General features: G+C 51.0%; 1 protein-coding gene across 2 annotated transcripts in view; it reads right to left on the bottom strand.

The window, feature by feature from the left end:
- The window catches only part of ADAMTS10 (ADAM metallopeptidase with thrombospondin type 1 motif 10), a 101,246-nt gene that overhangs the window by 63,367 nt on the left and 18,960 nt on the right, over positions 1-18,919 (bottom strand). For both annotated transcript variants that reach the window (XM_054013284.1, XM_054013285.1), the window contains exon 3: positions 8,052-8,416. In XM_054013284.1, the coding sequence (XP_053869259.1) occupies positions 8,052-8,416 (365 nt within the window). The remainder of the gene's footprint in view (positions 1-8,051; positions 8,417-18,919) is intronic.

Here is an 18,919-nt window from a genome sequence, read left to right as displayed (position 1 = left end):
TAGATGACTAGACCTAGATGTTTCTGAAAATCTCACTAGGCACTTGTTTGCATTTTTAGGCACGTAAATACCTTTGAAAATCTAGCCTAAAGTCACCCAGCAATCCAGGTCTCAAAAGTCCCAGGCCGGGGGGGAGGTGAGGGGGTGTCTACCCACTAGACCACACAGCCTCCTCATTATGTTTCTTCCTTCACACTAGGTGATTGGCCAGCTAAGGCTTGGTCTACACTGAACATTTAGGTCAGTGGAAGAACAGCTAGGTCAATGGAAGAATACTTCCCTCGACCTAGGTGCTGTTGCTCAGGAAGGTGGTGTCTCTACACTCACCGACAAATCCCTTTGCTTGGTCTAGGCTGTATCTATACTTGGGGGTTATGCCGGCAGAGCTATGGTGCGGTAGCAATGCTAGTAGAGTGCTGCAGTGTAGACACGGCCCAAATCCGCTGGCATTGCTTCTGGTCCCTGACCAGCTTCCACTTCTGATTTCCTGCCCCCCTTGATTGAACATATCTCAGCGGTGGCTGCACAATTCGCTTTCTGCAAACCGGTGTGCAAGCAAAACTCTGCCCTCCTGAAAAGCAGTCAAGAGAGGGTGGGAGACCACTTGAAACGCAATTCAGAACCAGCAGGATGCCTGCGAATACTTTTCCCTAGAGCCTGCCGGCTCGTTAGGCCAGACTAATGTTCTAGGTGACCCACAAGGATTTTTGTCAGCCTAAATTCTATGCTCAGCTCAGCTCTGCATGGTCTGAGGGAAGCCTATCTATCTTAAGTGCTTACATGGTCACTGTTATGCCCATACATCAGCACCTCACAATTGTTAATGTATTTATCCTCGCCCCACTCCGGTAAGGTACGAAGTGCTGCTAACCCCATTTCACAATTGGCGAACGGAGGGAGAAAGGGACTTAAGGCTTGTCTACACAAACCTGGAGTTCCCAGCAAGCTGGGGTGTGAATCTGCCCTGCAGTAGCCTGCCGCGGACCAGCTGTCCGTGTGAACCCTTTGATGAGCCTTTTTGAAACAGGCATAGATCAAAGTGCATTAAAGAACTGTTCAGGTGGGTCCAGACAGTCCGTCTGTGGGAGATTCACAGCCCAGTTTGCCGCAGACTAATTGTGCAGGTGGACAAACCCCAAGCGACTTCTCCAAAGTCACGCAGGAAATCAGGGGTGGAGCAGTGAACTGAATCTGAGTCTTCCCGGCTAGTCCCCTAACCACTGGGCCACGCTGCCTCTCGGTGCTCATAATTAAAGTACAGCCCTGGGAACAGCAACATTTGGGTTCCCTTCCAAGCTCTCCCACTGCTTGTTGTCGGGCAAGTCACTTCACCCCTCTGGCCCCAAGCTTCTGGCTCCGTGGGGTGAGACTGGAGATCGATAAAGCCCCCTGAGATCCTTGCATGGAAGGTGCTATGTAAGTAAAATAATGATTGCTGGGAACGTTGGGGTGAGCATTCTTTGGGGGTCTATGCTGCCTCCCTAACAGGGCTCTCTCTGTCTCCTCCTTCCCCCCTCTCCCCGCTATGAAAGCTGAATCAGGGGAGTGTGCACGCCGCGAAGTCCCCATCTCCACCGAGTGCTGGGGGATTTCCTTCTGCACCAAGCTCTGTTGCTCTTGGCCCGGCTCCACCTTTTCATACACAAGCGAGGTAGTGTGAGGTTAGCCTGGCGAGGATTCCAACAGAAAGCCGAGCGTCGGCCTGCAACGCCAGCTGGCTGCTGGCTTTGTGGGACAGGGGGAAGGAGGTCACTGCCGGCTTATGGTGGAACAGCGGGAAGGGAGAGCGCGGAACTGCCTGGAAATCGTGTGCGGCTAGAAAAGGACCCTACCGATCTGCCCGGGACATCATCTCTGGGACCACTGCAGAGTTTCTAGTGTGCAGGGGACACCACCGTCTCTCCTGCCCGTGCGTGTGTGAAGCTCTGACCTTTCTGGGGTCCAAAAGCAGCTCTGCAACGGGCCAGGCTGAGTGGCTTGGGTTGCTGACATGATATCTGGCTGCTGAAAGGGGGCGGACTGGAGTCCTTCGAGATGTAGCTGCGGTTTGTGGGGGAGATGAGCCGGACATCCTGTCTGCGCTTTGCTCAAGTCACCTGCAGAGCAGGAATGGGCTCTGAACCGTCTATCCCATTCGCTGATAGCCAGGCGTGGGAGGGTTTGAGCGCTGAGCCGGCAAACACTTACACGGGATATTGCTAACGACACTTGCCTCCTTTGTGAAGGGCTTTGAGATCTGCGGATGCAAAGTGCGATGTAAGAGCTCGGGATTATTATATAAGATTCATGAGTAAAGTTAAGCACGCCTGTGTTTGGAGGACGGGACCTTGATTTGTCATTCTTACGAGTTTTGACTCGAGAGGGATCCAAGCCACGAAGTTCACGTCTGGATTAGGCTCTGGATCCAAACTTCCCCAAAATACAGGAAAGTTTGGAGTTGGGAGGCTAAGGTTCTCAGATGCCACAGCACAAAGGGGTTCAAATACTAGGGGGATGGGCTGCCTTATAAAAATGAGAAAGACAGACAGGCTCCGTCTAGACATAGGAGCCAGGAGTGATAATCAGATCATGATCTTGATGATACCAGAGGTGGGAGATATTCACCAGAGCAGAGCTCTGGGGTCGAACTCGGATGGATAGCGAATTATGTTGACTTCCAAGGTCATTTTCCCGCCCTGAGTCTTAATTAAATTAAAACTGTTGCAATCAGGAAATTAACCCCACCTCCAACATCAACAGATAAAAGGGGCCAAGTTCTACTCTTACTTCCCTTGGTGTAAAAAACAGAGTTAATGCCAGTGAAGTCAGTAGAATGACTCTGATTCACACCAATGCGAGAGCAGGATTTGATCCCAAGCATTACTCATGCCAAATGTAAAGGCCTGAAAAATTCAAGATTCAGAAAGAAAATCAGACTGTGACACAATAATTAATTCCATAGTCCTTGATGGTCAGATAGAACTGACAGCACAGGAGGGCCCACAAAGGCTGTCTGTCTGTCTGTCTGAAGTATTTACACAGCTCCAATTACTAGAGTATTTATTAATCATTATTATTATTATTTGCATTGCAGTAGCACTTAATAGACCCAGTCATGGAGCAGGACTCCACTATTCTAGGTGCTAGACAAACACTGAACAAAAAGACAGTTCCTGTCCCAAACACCTTACAATCTACAGTATGTATTTGTCTACAGGGATAGAATGTTGGCTCATAGGGTTTTATCAGTCCCGATCTCTACTGCAAGGTTATAAACCATGGAGTTCTTTTTGGCAGAGACAGCAATGGGTGCTGTTTTTTACTCCAGGTTTGTACAGCTCCCAGCACAATGGGGTCCTGATTTGGATTGGAGGCCCTACTGCAATACAACTCATAATAGGAATAACTTACCAGTTAAATCAAATTCTTTATCAAACCCGTTAATAATTAGCGTTAAGGAGGAACTGGAATGTTTTTAAAACCTGTCAAAAGCTCAGAATGCCACGTGCTATGCCTCCCCGTGAATATTAATGTTAATACCTAGCCTGTCTCCCCCAAAGCACTTCACAAAGGAGGGTAAGTAGCATTAGTCCCTTTTTACAGATGCAGAAATTGAGGCACAGGGAAGCAAAGTGACTTACCCAAGGCCCGCAGCCATTCAACAGCAGAGGAGGGAGTCGAACGCAGGCAGACTGATTTGCAAGCCAACTTTCCTAACTACCAGACTATACCGCTCCTTGGCCCTAGCAGCAGGCCTGGTGTCTTGTGAACTCAAATCATGGGAGGTAAAGGAAGGAAAGTGTGATTTTCAACCCTTTCGTTCTGAGCTGAGGTTATCTGTGGCGCTCCCAGGCACCTGGGTCTCGGGGATCCCAAACAGCCAGTGGATTGAAATATTGCTTTGGGTAATGCAAGGTTTTCAGTTCCCCTTTAGGGCCCAGGCAGAGAAGGGCTGCTGGGCCTGCTTTCTGCCGCCTCCAGCTGTTTTTCGTTGCAGGCTTGTTGGCGGCCTTGCCTTGCTGGCAGCTAACAGCCTGTGCAAGTTTTGGAATCCTGACCATTCTGCCCTTCGCTTCCGACAGCTTAAGCCTCGGTGACTTTTATTCTGTTCAAAATGAAGTGTAGCAAAGAGCACATTGCATGAGGCAGCTCTCAGTCCCGGGATGGGTGCGCAGTTGTGGGTAGCAATGGATACAGGAGATGGATGTGTTCAGATCTGCATGTGTGTTCAGATGATTGTGATTGTGAGTGTGGTGTAGATGTCTCAGGGTGTGTTTAGATATCAGGATAGAGAGTGTGTGTGTGTGTGTGCGCACAGGTAGCTAGCAATAGGAGTCAATGTGTATCTATGTAATTATCAGTGGGCCAAACTCAGAAGTGACATAAGGTGTGAGCTATACATCATTAAGTGGGTGTGAGCTGGTGTAACTTGCATGCTGAGGCAGTGCTGGGTGCAATGGGGAGGAGTAGCAGGAAATTCAGAGAACAAGGGATGGTCTGATTTACGTTACCCCTTCTCACCCTCTCTCCTCATGTCAGTTGCTTTTCCTGCAACACCCATCCAGCTTCTACCCCCTTCATGTACAATTTACACCAACGTACGCCAACTGGCACCACTTAGCAACATCGAACATACAGCCCACTTTACATCCCCTCTCAACTTTGCTCCCTGTGAACGGGTGCAGGAAGGCAGAGGATGTACCTGGCATGGGGCGTGTTGGCCATAAGGAACAATCCTGCACTGGCCTCTGGGACAGGGTCTGGGTGAACTAATAGGTCTTTTCCATCTGTATTTTACTGGAGACAGAGGGAGCAGGTGAGAGAGAGGAAAACAGAGCAAGAGAGATGGAAGGGGAAGAGGTTTGGGGTTGTGTGCGTGGCTGCTGAGTGAAATGTTGGGGCTTGAGGTGTCCTGGCAATTGCTGGTGACTGGGGGGCTGCGGGTGGAATGCTGGGGTCTGAGGGTGTCGGGGTGGTGACGGGCGACTGGGGGGCTGCGGGTGGAATGCTGGGGTCTGAGGGTGTCGGGGTGGTGACGGGCGACTGGGGGTGGAATGCTGGGGTCTGAGGGTGTCGGGGTGGTGACGGGCGACTGGGGGGCTGCAGGTGGAATGCTGGGGTCTGAGGGTGTCGGGGTGGTGACGGGTGACTGGGGGGCTGCGGGTGGAATGCTGGGGTCTGAGGGTGTCGGGGTGGTGACGGGGGACTGGGGGGCTGCGGGTGGAATGCTGGGGTCTGAAGGTGTCGGGGTGGTGACGGGTGACTGCGGGTGGAATGCTGGGGTCTGAGGGTGTCGGGGTGGTGATGGGTGACTGGGGGGCTGCGGGTGGAATGCTGGGGTCTGAGGGTGTCGGGGTGGTGACGGGTGACTGGGGGGCTGCGGGTGGAATGCTGGGGTCTGAGGGTGTCGGGGTGGTGACGGGGGACTGGGGGGCTGCGGGTGGAATGCTGGGGTCTGAGGGTGTCGGGGTGGTGACGGGGGACTGGGGGGCTGCGGGTGGAATGCTGGGGTCTGAAGGTGTCGGGGTGGTGACGGGTGACTGCGGGTGGAATGCTGGGGTCTGAGGATGTCGGGGTGGTGACAGGTGACGGGGGGGCAGCCGGGTGGAATGCTGGGGTCTGAGGGTGTCGGGGTGATGAGGGGACTGGGGGGGCTGCGGGTGGAATGCTGGGGTCTGAGGGTGTCGGGGCGGTGACGGGCGACTGGGGGGCTGCGGGTGGAATGCTGGGGTCTGAGGGTGTCGGGGTGGTGACGGGCGACTGGGGGGGCTGCGGGTGGAATGCTGGGGTTTGAGGGTGTCGGGGTGGTGATGGGCGACTGGGGGGCTGCGGGTGGAATGCTGGGGTCTGAGGGTGTCGGGGTGGTGACGGGCGACTGGGGGGCTGCGGGTGGAATGCTGGGGTCTGAGGGTGTCGGGGTGGTGACGGGCGACTGGGGGGCTGCGGGTGGAATGCTGGGGTCTGAGGGTGCCCTGGCAGTTGGGGGTGCTGGGGCGGTTGGGAGTGACAATTGGACAGTTCTGTTCAGTGAGGAGAGAAAGCAGAGTGGGAAGGGGGAGATGCTCTTGGCATCTAGGCGGGGCTGGCTCCAGGTTTTCTGCCGCCCCAAGCGGCGAAAAAAAAAAAAAAAGCCGATCGGTGGCACTTCGGCGGCAACTCAATCGCGCCGCTCCATTCTTTGGCGGCGGGTCCTTCTCTCCCTCTCTTCCTCTTCGGCGGCAGCTCAAAGAGGAAGAGAGGGACTGAGGGACCCGCCGCCGAATTCCTGCCGAAGAACCAGACGTGCCGCCCCAATAGTGGATGGAGTGCCGCTGCCGCCCCTTTGTATTGGCTGCCCCAAGCACCTGCTTCCTTCACTGGTGCCTGGAGCCGGCCCTGCATCTCGGATCCTGTTTCCTGTCCCAAGTGGCCCTAGCTGCCTGCACTCTGAGGACCCAGGGGAGGAAGCACGATGGCCGAGTGAGGGGGTGATGGGGGGGTTCGGTGCCTGATGCGGTCAGCTCCCCAGAAGGCTGCCCTGTGAGGTGGCTGGGCGCAGCTTGGACGTTGCCAGACTCCCCCCACCCAAGCTCCTGGACTCCCTTTCCCCATCCCCCACACTGATGTCCATAAGCTCCCCAGGACAGCGGGACTTCGCTCAGGTAATGGGGAGATTTCTGGGCTTGCAGAGGGTTTATTTCCCACCCTGTTGCACCCTCCCAAGTGGGGTTGGGCGTTCGTCTGTCATTGGGATCTCTCCATGCCCCATCCATTCCCCTGGAATGTTCTGGGCTTGGTCAAAGTACTGTCTGGCCATCAGGTGTCCTGGGATGTGTGGGCCGCTGTGAGAAAGGCATTGATACCAGATCCCTTATGAGTCAGCAGTGCCCCATGCACCCACCAGCTCACCCTGTGAGTCCTAGAATATCCACTAGGACATCACTGGAGCGCTTACCCTCAGATGCATGGAGAGCCCGCTCTGACACAGCAATCTGGGGAGGGGGAAAGGATCCAGGATGCATCCTGGTGCCGGGGGCGGGGTGGAAACATGGTAAAAGGATCCTTGACATAACAAGCCAGATTCTCATTACATTAGGGCCTTTTCAATGGCAACGCAAACCTGCATTAAAGGCAGTGTAAATTCATGCCTATGTTAATGCCCTTTTACGTTGCCCGAAGGGCCTTGGCGTAAAGGAGGATCTGGCCCACCGACTCGATTCCTATGTATGTTTACCCCACTACGGAGTATGTTTGCTCCATCCCTCTCTCTGGGGGGCAACAGGGCATCATACTTGGCAAGCTATTCTCTGGAGGCAGCACCAAGCCCCATATATGGGGAAGCCCCAGAGATACCACACCTGCCATCAAGGGGAAGCAGAAGATGACAAAGTAAATGCTAATGTGACCAGTGAGATGCTGGACTCCGCCCTCGTCCATGCAGGAGGCACTAGGGATACTGGACAGTCTCACAGCATAAGCACAATATATCCTCTCTGTGACTCAGACGACACACTGCATCCCCGCCTGGCAAGGTTGATGTCACAATGTGACAGCACTACCTCATCTCTCATTAAGGCGTTGCCAGGGCAGAGCGATGCAAGGTTTGCAATCCATCCGTCTGGCATCACTAGGCAATTCTTTTTCCCCAGCAGTTTAAACACAACTGGGTGGCAATGTCTAAGGACAATTTATTAACTACACAGATCTGGATAAGCATCTTACTTTCTGAGGGCTTGTGTCTGAGAGTCCTGCCCCCTCCCTATCCTAGGCCAATTGATGTCAATGGAAACTGACTGGCTTCCATGGGACTTCGACTAGCTTTTGGTCACCCTCAGCTTTAAGAGAGTGAGTTACGGCCAATGGAGACGATAGATCCCAGCATGCAATGTCCCATCTCAGCTCTGCCCGCTTGGCCATGCATATCATAATGGAGCACTGAATGCTGGGACCAGTCACCTTAGTAGGTTGCACCTCTGTAACAAAGATCAGGGAAGCTGCAATCTGCTCCATTTTATGGGCAGCCCTAATTATTTTTACCACCCTCGGCTGGGCAAACTGGGAGGGCCTGTCTTACGATCCCTTTGGAAGCTCACCAGTCCGTTGCAGTTGCTGATGGCGACTTTGGAGTTCAGGTACTGATCTTGCAAGTGGCCCGCGTAGTGGCAGTCCTCGTGGAAGTCGTGCTGCCAGTCCACCCCGTCCCGCTTCCAGTACTCCACCGTGAAGTGCTCGGCCAGCAGGTTGGAGTGCAGGGTCAGGTTGAGGAGGAACTGGGTGCGGTGGGCGGAGACTTTGTAGAAGACCCGCCGCTCAGCGGCCTCGTAGGACAGGGAGCCCAGGCTGCGTCGGGAGCGCCGCTTCAGCTGGCTTCTCATGTCGAAGGTGAGGAAGTCCCCGTTTTGGTCCACTTGGATGGGGAAAGCGATTTCATAGTGATCGAGGCTGGAGAGGAACTCCTCTGGAGGGCAAAGCAAACGCAGTGACAGTCACGTTCTGGAGAAACAGGGAGGCCAGGAGACCCGGGGCATAGTAAAAGCCAACGCAGTTCTCAGCTACAGGGGCATGTTAAAAGCAGGGAGAGGACCATCCTTCTCTATAGAGCTTTGGTAAGATTGCAGCTAGAGTACTGCACCCAGGATGGCCCAGTGGAGGCAGGAAGGATGGTTGAGTGGTTGGGGCACAAGCCTGAGACACAGGATACCTGAATCCCCTGCTCTGCTACTGATTCCTGAGAGACCTTGGGCAAGTCACTTCGGGCTCCTCTACACTAGAATCGCTGCAGCAGTGCCGATGAAGCTGCTGCCAGTACAGATGCTGTATGCTGATGACGGGTGAGCTCTCTCCCCTCGGCATCATGACTCCACCACCCCGAGCAACGGTAGCTCTGTCAGTGGGAGAGCTTCTCCTGCCGACGTTGCGCTGTCCACACCGGCGCTTAGGTCGGAGTAACTTACGTCGCTCGGGGGGCGGCTTTTCCACACCCCTGAGCGACTTACGTTATACCAAAGTCAGTGCTAGTGTGTACAAGTCACTTAGTCTCTCTATGCCTCAGTTTCTCATCTCTAAAATGGGGACAATTCCCTACATCAGAGGGGGACTGTGAGGATAAATATGTTACAAATTGCCAGGTATTCAGACACCACAGGATTGGGAGCCAGGTAAGCTGGAAAGCTGAAGGCAGACGGGGAGGATTGATTGGCAAGGAGAGATAAAAAGCACTAGCTAGGCAGAGCTAATCCAGACAGCGACCATGAGGCTGGAAGAAGGTGACAACTATCTACAAGCTCCTGAAAGGTGTAAATACCAGAGGGGGAGTAACAACCCTTAGGAACAAGAGGCTAAAACCGAGCAAAGGAAACTGGGCCAATTTTCCTTACAGTTCAGTTGTATTAGCCTGCAGAGCAGTCTCCCCAGGGCAAGGATGGAAGCCTGATTGTTTGCGTGATTTAAACTAGACTGAACAAAGGCCCGCTGTGAGGAACCTCCTATGCTCTGGCCAGGGGATGGACTGAAGGACCATAGAGGACTTTTCCCATCTGTCTTCTAGGATTAACTCATTTGAGTGTGCTGCACTTGGAGAGAGCCACATGCTCTTTTGGCAAATTACAGCTATTTATTTCTGAAATTCTTAGATCAGGGGTTCATTTCCTTGGGCTCTGGGCTTGCAAAAAGGTGTCAAGGGATTGCGATCACCCTGCTGCCTTTCCCATATTGCTGTATGGGCCGGGGTTCCCTGCTAGAGGGAACAGGGGTCCGGGGATGGGAAAGGGGGTTCCAGAACAGTAAACGCTGAGAATTACTGTCCTAGAGGGAAGGTCTCACAACTGTGCACTAAAGCACAGAGGGTGCACTAATGGTTTAGTGAATGAAGTCATAAACCCAGAGCCTTATGTTGAGAAGAGGAAAGGAAACACACTCCTTGACCAAACAATCATTGACTGTCTACAGCCTGGTACTGAAGAAAAGAGGGCTACTCTGCAATTTTCATGATCAACTTTTAAAGGATAGATACAACAATAACTACCTTCTAGTCCAGTGGTTCTCAACCAGGGGTACACATATCCCTGGGGGTAGGCAGAGGATGGACCCCCTGGAAGACAACTCCAGATATTTCCCTTATTTTACAACAGACTACTTAAAAAGCACTAGCGAAGTCAGTACAAACTAAAATTTCATACAGACAATGACTTGTTTATACTGTTCTATATACTATCCACTGAAATGTAAGTACAAGATTTATATTCCAATTGATTTATTTTATAATTATATGGTAAAAATGTGAAAGTCAGCCATTTTTTTCAGTAATAGTGTGCTATGACACGTATGTCTTTTTATGCCTGATTTTGGAAGCAAGTCGTTTGTAAGTGAGCTGTAACTTGGGGGTACGCAAGACAAATCAGACTCCTGAAAGGGGGACAGTAGTTGTGCTAGTCCTTCAGCATAGCCATCGATTTTGATAAGTGGTTGTGCTTTTTTGTTAGCAACTCAGCAGTCAGGTTCCTTCAGAACTTTGGGATGTACCCTCTGGTCCTGATGACTCATTGCTATTCATTATTATTATTATCATTTATGTGATGGTAGCACCAAGAGAGACCAGGACCCCATTGTGATAGGCATGGTTCAAAACCCTGTTCAGAGTCCATGCCTTGAAAATCTTACAATCAAAATAAGAGAGACAAAGGGGAGGGAAGCCAGAGTTCAAGATCACACAACAGGCTAGTGGCACAATCAAGAATAGAACCTACCCCGGCCAGTACTCTCCCCACTAGGCACTTCTGCCACTTCAGCCACTTGTTGCACTTTAACTTATCAACCTCTTCTATCACCTCCTCCTCCGCTGCTTCAGTCTCTAAAAACAGTCCAACCCCACTTAGCATGTGTGATCTAACAAGGTCCCAGTCCTACACGTCTGACTGCACTTGTAGGGGAACAAGACACCTTTCTCCATCAAAGAGATTGGCTCCATGTAACTTTTAGTGCCGTGGTTCCCAAACTTTTCAATGTCACAACCCCCTCTGGGCTCACCTGTGTTAACCAGGCCCCAGGGTCTGAGACAGAGCCCCGCAACCCAACCGGGACTCAATGGGACCAGACTACGCATGTTGGGTTTGGGTTGCATCTAGGTTAACCACCAGTCCCTTATTTTAAGATGTATTGAAATGTATCAAAACTGATCATGGCGGATTCCATTCTAAAGATGAAAGTGAAGCGTATGATAATTGCATGATGTACTTGAGGGCAGTAGAAATGTACATTTGAGTGACAAATCCATACTGTGCTCAAGGAAATGGGGCTTCCCTAAAACGTCCCTTAAAATGAAATGTTGTCCCGGATTTTTCACACGGTTTCCCCTTATTCCCATCCAACGAATCGCCCTAGTTGGGCCAGGTTGTCTTCTGATCCCCTTGGGCTTGGCTTAGGTGGGCTCCCTTCCCCCTGTTCAAGAGGTTGGCATAGCAGTGGCTACAAGCCCCATCCCTGCTGGCTGCCGCCACCTTGCGGTGCCAACCCACGTGTGGCACAACCAGGCGGTGCCGGACAGTTTGGGCGGGGCAAGCAGCTGCCGCTCGCAATGCAGCACGCACATCTCGTGACCTCCTGATGCTCTTTCACGTTTCATGAGCCCCCCCAGCTCCCTCGGCAGTATGACCCACAGTTTGGAAAACACTGCTCTAGAGAAACTTCTTGTGCAACTAGCAAACCATCACAGGAATTGCCAGAGCGATTCAGACCTGAGCTCTAGTGAGCCCAGTATCCAATCACGGGGTAATCTACCTGCAGGGCATGTCCTCCTAACCCCCAGTAGCTAGAGGCTGACTTATACCCCGAAGCATGAGCTATTCATGGCATGGACCAGAAGAAGTTCTACCCTATTGGACTCACCTGCCCATTTTGTCCAAGGGATTTGCTGTACGGTTTTTCTTGTTGCTTTCTAAGCAACCGGGGAGAAGCCAGGCTGCCCTGAGGTGGCTGCATTTTGCCTGGTTCCACAATGCCCATCTTCAACGCCATCATAAATCTAGACTCCAAATTACGCTGTCACCACATGCCCAGCTCTGGAACGTTTACTTTCCTTCGAATGGATTTTCCAGCGTGGGCTCTTGACAGAGTGGTTTCTTCGGCTACTGCTAATGGAGCAATCCTTCCTACTGGCTGGGTCTAGGGGTTACGTCCGGACCTTCCAAACCATAAACACCTCTGGCACCTATTCCTTGGCCTGACCAACCAGAAGTGATGGTTTTATTTTCACTCCTTCTGCCTCGGCTTCCCCCACATCAGACCACATCTGGTGCGATGCAGCCGGGCAAACAGGAAAAGCTATTTCCACTTAAGGAATGACTGGAAGCCTGCAAAAACTTGCTGCTACCGGAAGCATTTTGTTTTTCTTTCTGTCCTCTCCAGCCTGCCACATGGGCAGAAGGAAGCCTGGCTAGGAATGGAGCTTGTGCATCTAGTGGTGAGAGCACGGGGCTGGGAGCCAGGAGCAGGGCTCTCTGCCACCGACTTGCTGTGTGCAGCTAATCCCAGAACAGAGCGGTGGCATTGTCCAGTGGCTAAAGCATTAGCTTAGGCGGTGAGAGAGCCAGCTTCAAGTCCCTGGTTCGACACAGACTCCCTGTGTGACCGCGGGCAAGTCACTTAGCCTCACTGTGCCTCAGTTTCCTATTAATAAAATAGGGATAACGGCATCGCTCTACCTTGCAGGAGGGTTGTGAGGATAACTACAGTAAAGATTGTGAGGTGGTTAGATAGGGGGCTATGTATTATTATTGCGTCTAGGAGGCTGTCAAAGACCAGCACGCACTGCGCTAATTGTTGTACAAACACAGAACAAAAGGACAGCCCTGCCCCGAACAGCTTACAATCTAATGTACCGAAGACAGACAGACACACACACACACACAGAGGTTCTATCTATCAGCCTGTAAAGTGGGGATAAAATGACAGCTTGCCTGATAGGGGGCTATGAGGGTTTATTAATGTGTGGGAAGTGCTTTGAGATCATCAGCTAGAAGAGGGGCAAAGTTACTCTTATATCCCCGAGATTCACACAGCGACAGAAATGGAACTGGCAGGTGTCAGGAGAGGGATCTCCACCTGCCCCCCAATTCCTGGGAGAGAACTGATTTCATGGGCTGGTCCGACACGCTCACACCCAGCAAGGCAATCCAATCCAATCCAAAAGCTCCCCGTGAACGAGGGCTGGAGAACGCTGGGGGCTGGGAATCGGCCACAGAGCCTCTCTGCTGTAGGCCACCGGTTGGAATCTAGCCCTGCTTAATAGCGATCAGCTGTCGGGTGCTCGATCTTAAAGGGGTATTGTCAATTCACAGACGGCACTTCTGTTGGAAAATGGTTTCGCAACGCTAGATACATCTGCCCCTGGGCCCTGCTCTTGTGCTTCTCCCTTCCCTAGAGTATTACGGGGGCTCCCCCTACTCTACTCCAGTAAGGGGCTCCCGTGCTCCCCCGGCCTGCTTCACTACAGGGGCTCCCCCACTTTCCTGCCCCGCTCCAGTACAGGGGCTCCCCTGTTCCCTCCTATCCCGGGAGACTACGGAGGCTCCCCCACCATTGGCATTACAGTCCCCCTCCACTTCTGTTGCCTAGCGTTGCAGGAGAACTAGCTTGTCTGGCCCTTAGCCAGCCTCGTTCCTTCCAGAAAATCCAGTCCTGTTCTCTCTCTCCTTGCAGCCACTCATGCTGTATTAATAGACCTTGGCGTGACATCCGTAGAATTGTGCCCATCTGTACCAAAGGGGTTTGCACAGGTGATAAGGCGCCTGCTGTTTCCCGCAAGCTCTCTAGCAGCGACCGCATTCCTAGAGAGAGACCATACTAAGCCCTGGGGGAACAGAACCTGCCGAGATGTTCGGGATGGACGGCAGGAACTTGCTCAGACCCCATTCTAGGTCTCCTCTCCGACCTAGGGAGGGGAAATGCATCTGCAAGGGAGCGTGAAGGGTGCAGGCACGGACGGGGACAGAGAGGAAGCAGTAGACACAGAGTGGGAGTGTCGGGGAAGAAGGGAGACAGCAAGGAGGAGACGGAAAGAGGTGAAGGGGGGCTGGAAAGAGGGAGCCGAGGCGGCCCGAGGAGGGGAAGAGAGGGAGCATGACAGAGGAAGGGGGAGGCAGGAAGGAGCTCCCTACCAAGTGGTGTCCTTCGTTCCAGAGAGCCCAGGACCTTGTCTCAGTTCCTGCACCTCGTACCGCCACATGGTCGCCTGGGATTATGGGATTAAAGGAAGCCACAGCTTCCCTGGCCTTGTTACCACAGCAGAGACAAGCCCCGGCAGCAGCCATTCACACATTTCATAATGGATGGGTGAGAAACATGCCCTCCGGGCCCCAAAGCTCAGGCTGCTCTGGGACCCCATGCCTTGAGTCAGCTCGGCTACACAGAATGGCAGTACTGGGTCAGACCAATGGTCTAGCTAGCCCCGTATCCAGTCTTCTGACAGTGGCCGGTGCCAGGTGCTTCAGAGGGAACGAACAAAACAGCAATTATCAAGTGATCCATCCTCTGTCGTCCAGGCCCAGCATCCGGCAGTCGGAGGTTTAGGACCCATCCAGAGCATGGGGCTGTGTCCCTGCCCATCCTGGCTAATAGCCATTGATGGACCTATTCTCCAGGAACTTATCTAGTTCTTTTTTGAACCCAGTTATACTTTTGGCCTTCACAACATCCCCTGGCAAGGAGTTCCACAGGTTGACTGTGTGCTGTGTGAAGAAACACTTCCTTTTATTTATTTTAAACCAGCTGCCTATTAATTTAATTGGGTGACCCCATATTCTTGTGTTATGTGAAGGGGTAAATAATACTTCCTTATTTACTTTCTCCACACCAGTCATGATTTTATAGACCTCTCTCATATTCCCCCCCTTAGTTGCCTCTTTTCTAAACTGAACTGTCCCAGTCTTTTTAATCTCTCCTCATATGGAAGTGGTTCCATACCTTTAATCATTTTTGTTGCCCTTCTTTGCCTCTTTTCCAATTCTAATAGACCTTTTTTGAGATGGGACAACCAGAGCTAGACACAATACTCAAGGCGTGGGCGTACCATGGATTTATACAGAGGCATTATGATATTTTCTGTCTTATTATCCATCCTTTTCCTAATGGTCTCTAACATTCTGCCAGCTTTTTAGACTGCCGCTGCACATTGAGCAGATATTTTCACAGATCTAGCCATGTTCACTCCAAGATCTCTTTCTTGAGTGATAACAACTAATTTAGACCCCATCGTTTTGTACGCGTAGTGGGGATTATATTTTCCAATGCGCATTACTTTGCATTTGTCAACACTGAATTTCATCTGCCAATTTGTTGTCCCATCACCCAGGTTAGTGAGATCCCTTTGTAACTCTTTGCAATCAGCTTTGGACTTAACTCTCTTAAGGAGTTCTGTATCATTGTATATTTTGCCACCTCACTGTTCACCTCATTTTCCAGATCATTTATGAATATGGTGAAAAGCACTGATCCCAGTACAGATCCTGGAGGGACAGCACTATTTATCTCTCTCGATTGTGAAAACTGACCATTTGTTCCTACCCCTTTCTTTCTTATCTTTCAGCCAGTTATTGATCCATGAGAGATCCTTCCCTCTTATCCCATGACTGGTTACTTGGTTAAGAGGCTTTGGCGTGGGACCTTGCCAAAGGCTTTCTGAAAGTCCAAGTACATCATATCCACTGGATCACCCTTGTACACATGCTTGTTGACTCTAAGAATTCTAATAGACTGGTGAGGCATGATTTCCCTTTACAAAAGTTGTGTTGACTCTTCCCCAACATATCGTGTTCATCTGTGCATGTGATGTCTCTCAAGTCATCTCCCACTGCTTTATATTTTCCTCTGCTCACACCAACACTGCCACTAAATCCTGCCATTTCTGTCTCTAGGGCTTCCATTCCTCCACATTCCCACAGAACGGCTTTCACCACCTCACACCCTGACTACTGCAGTCCCCGATCCTGGCCTCCCTGCCTCTCACCTCACTCCTCTCTAGTCTGTCCATAAATGATCTAATCCTGAATGTGTCTACCTTCAACTTCTAGCCATCAGATCTCGTTATACCTTTGTCTGCTAGAATGTTCATTATGTGTCGGGACTAAGAGACTGGGATCAAGTTACCCCTTAACCTTCTGTTTGAGAAGCTAAATAGATCGAGTTCCTTGAGTCTATCATCATGAGGCATGTTTTCCAGGCCTTTAATCATTTTCGTGGCTCTTCTCTGAACCCTTCCCAATTCATCAACATCCTTTTTGAATCGTGGACACCAGAACTGCACACAGCATTCCAGTAGCAGTCACAGGGGCGACAAACACAGAAGTAACATAGCGCCTATTCCCATCATATTCTGGCTCCCTTTGACAGACATTGATCTACACACCTCCACTGATGGGTTGGATTGCATCTGAACAGCTGGGCCCCCCAATCCACCTCTAGTTTGCAGAAGTGACAGGAACTGTCCGTGGTACCATAAATTGGTGGACGTCTATCCCAAGCATTTTCCCTTCCTCACCATATGGGCAGCAGCTTGGATTGCTCTAAACCAGGATCATATCAGATTACTGCTCTGGCACCATGCCTAGCACAGCAAAATCATACCAGAATAATGTTCCACAATTGGGAGTGCAGGCTAAATGCATTTACACGGGGGTCCCACCTATAATAAAAGGCAGTGTGCTCTAGTGACTGGAGCACAGGGATATTATAGAGTCCAAGGCCAGAAGGACCCAATCTGATCATCTAGTCTGACCCCATGTGTAACACTGGCCAGAGAACTGCTCAGAAATAATTCCTGCTTAAACTAGAGCACATCTTTTAGAAAAACACACAACCCTGAGCCAAGAAGTCCTGAGTTCTAATCCTACTTGGATGCTAACTAACTGAGCAGCCTTGGACACATCACACAGGCGTCTGCAAATGTTGGTTTTTAATTGCTCTGTGCCTCAGTTTCCACATCTGCCAAACGGGGAGTGTCATTGCAGGTGGTGCCTCTGCTTGGCTGCTCTGGGGTTAGCGCTTTCCAGGCCTGAGGCCCCCTGTAGTAAGAGGAGGCCCTGAGATATAAACCTTGGTATCAGAGGCCCGGTATGAGGCCTAAGGCCCGAACTAAAGAAATGGTCAAGACTTTGCTAACACAAAGCAAAGTTAAGCTGTGAGCCAGAGGCAGGCCTGCTCACAGAAGCTGGCAAGGAAAGGGCTGATGCTGCAAAAAGAGACATTCCTAACAGGTACTGGACACCAGCTATCAGAACATACACTATACTGGAAAATTCCACAGATAACATGGAACAGGCCAACCCATCCCAATGACAGGGGCAAAAGGGTAAAATGATGGATAGAGTTGTTTGGATCAAACCAACATGTACAAGGTGAGAGGCGGCACCTTACTACGTAGAGGGGTTGTACCTCAATACGTCAGGAGTGATGTGTAACTTGTTTGTACCTGTGTATAAGAATGTATCCCTGGGGTGGTGTCTTTGTCTGGCCGAGGGGGCAGTGGAAAGTCCCGCTACTGACTGAGCCGGGTCCATTGCCAAGAGGCATCTATTAGTAGTATGCCCGGTAGACTAAGTAATCTACGGGGAACTGCAACTGTGTCCGAGGTCGCAATAAACCTACTCGACGTGACTTTGCATTTTACTAGACTCTGTGGTCATTGGGGGTTCTCGTCGGGTTTGCTGTGTCAGCTATCTGCAGAGCTGGGGCAGCACACAGAGGGAACACACGCACGCAGCCGAGTGATATCAACATAGGAGAAAGCAGAGCACCACACCGGTAGCGTCTGACAACATTCACACTTCTGCAGCTTGCTGCCTTCCCCTGCAGCCGCTCTCACTCTTTCTGTCTCTCTGGGGCCCCTCTTTCTCTCCGGGCGCTGCAACCTCCTCTTCATGACTTGACCCTCCAGCCAGGTCACTATCCGTGTTTCCTTCTTACAAGGTACCAAAATCTCTCCTGACAAATGGGCAGATAGATGATGCCATAGTTGCCATTATAGAGGATAATGCTATGACAGGAACTGTTCGTGGGAGAACTGTGGCAGAGGGAAACGGAATCACCAGAAACATACATAACTTCAAATTTCTGTGCGGCTTAGTGTTGTGGCATGGCATACTGTTTGAAATAAATGTTGTAAGCAAGAGACTCCAAGGTGTTGACCCTGATGTATCTGGAGCAATGGAACAACTGGACAAAGCAAAGTCATACCTACAGTCTTACCGGTCAGATGAGGGATTTCAAAACGTTCTGAAGAGTGCACAGAAGTTGGCAGAGGAACTTCACACTGCAGCTGTTTTCCCACCCATTCAAGAATACAAGAGTCACCGAAGAAGAAGACATTTTGATTACAAGGCACAGGATAATCCCATAAGAGATCCCAAACAACAATTCAAAGTTGAATTCTTTAACCAGGTGCTAGATTGTGCAATTCAGTCAGTTGAAGAACGTTTCATGCAGCTCAAGGAACACAACAGTATATTTGGGATGTTTATGATATTGCAAAACTCCTCGCTACACCTGAAGAAGACCTACACCAGCAATGCAGGGCACTAGAGACAGTGTTGACACATGATGACATGCGCGATATTGATGCGAGTGATTTAGGTGATGAACTGAAAGCCCTTTCAAGATACATTTCAGCAGGATCAACTCCAAAGGCTGTCCTGGAATATATGTGCACAGATAAGATGACCACCCTCTTTCCAAATGCTTTTGTTGCTGTGCACATACTTCTAACACTTCCTGTAACAGTTGCCAGTGGAGAACGCAACTTCTCCAAGCTGAAGTTTATAAAAACACATCTATGCTCCACAATGACACAGGAGAGGCTGGTCGGCCTTGCAACCATCTCAATAGAGCATGAGCTGGCCCAGGCTGTGGACCTTCAGGAAGCAGTTCAAATCTTTGCAACCAAGAAGGCACGGAAAGCACCACTTTGATTATT

The sequence above is a fragment of the Malaclemys terrapin genome, chromosome 24 (genome assembly GCF_027887155.1).
Source record: "Malaclemys terrapin pileata isolate rMalTer1 chromosome 24, rMalTer1.hap1, whole genome shotgun sequence".
Lineage (NCBI taxonomy): Eukaryota > Metazoa > Chordata > Testudines > Emydidae > Malaclemys > Malaclemys terrapin.
The sequence above is the reverse complement of the archived record's forward strand: the minus strand, read 5'-3'. Positions and strand labels throughout refer to the sequence as shown.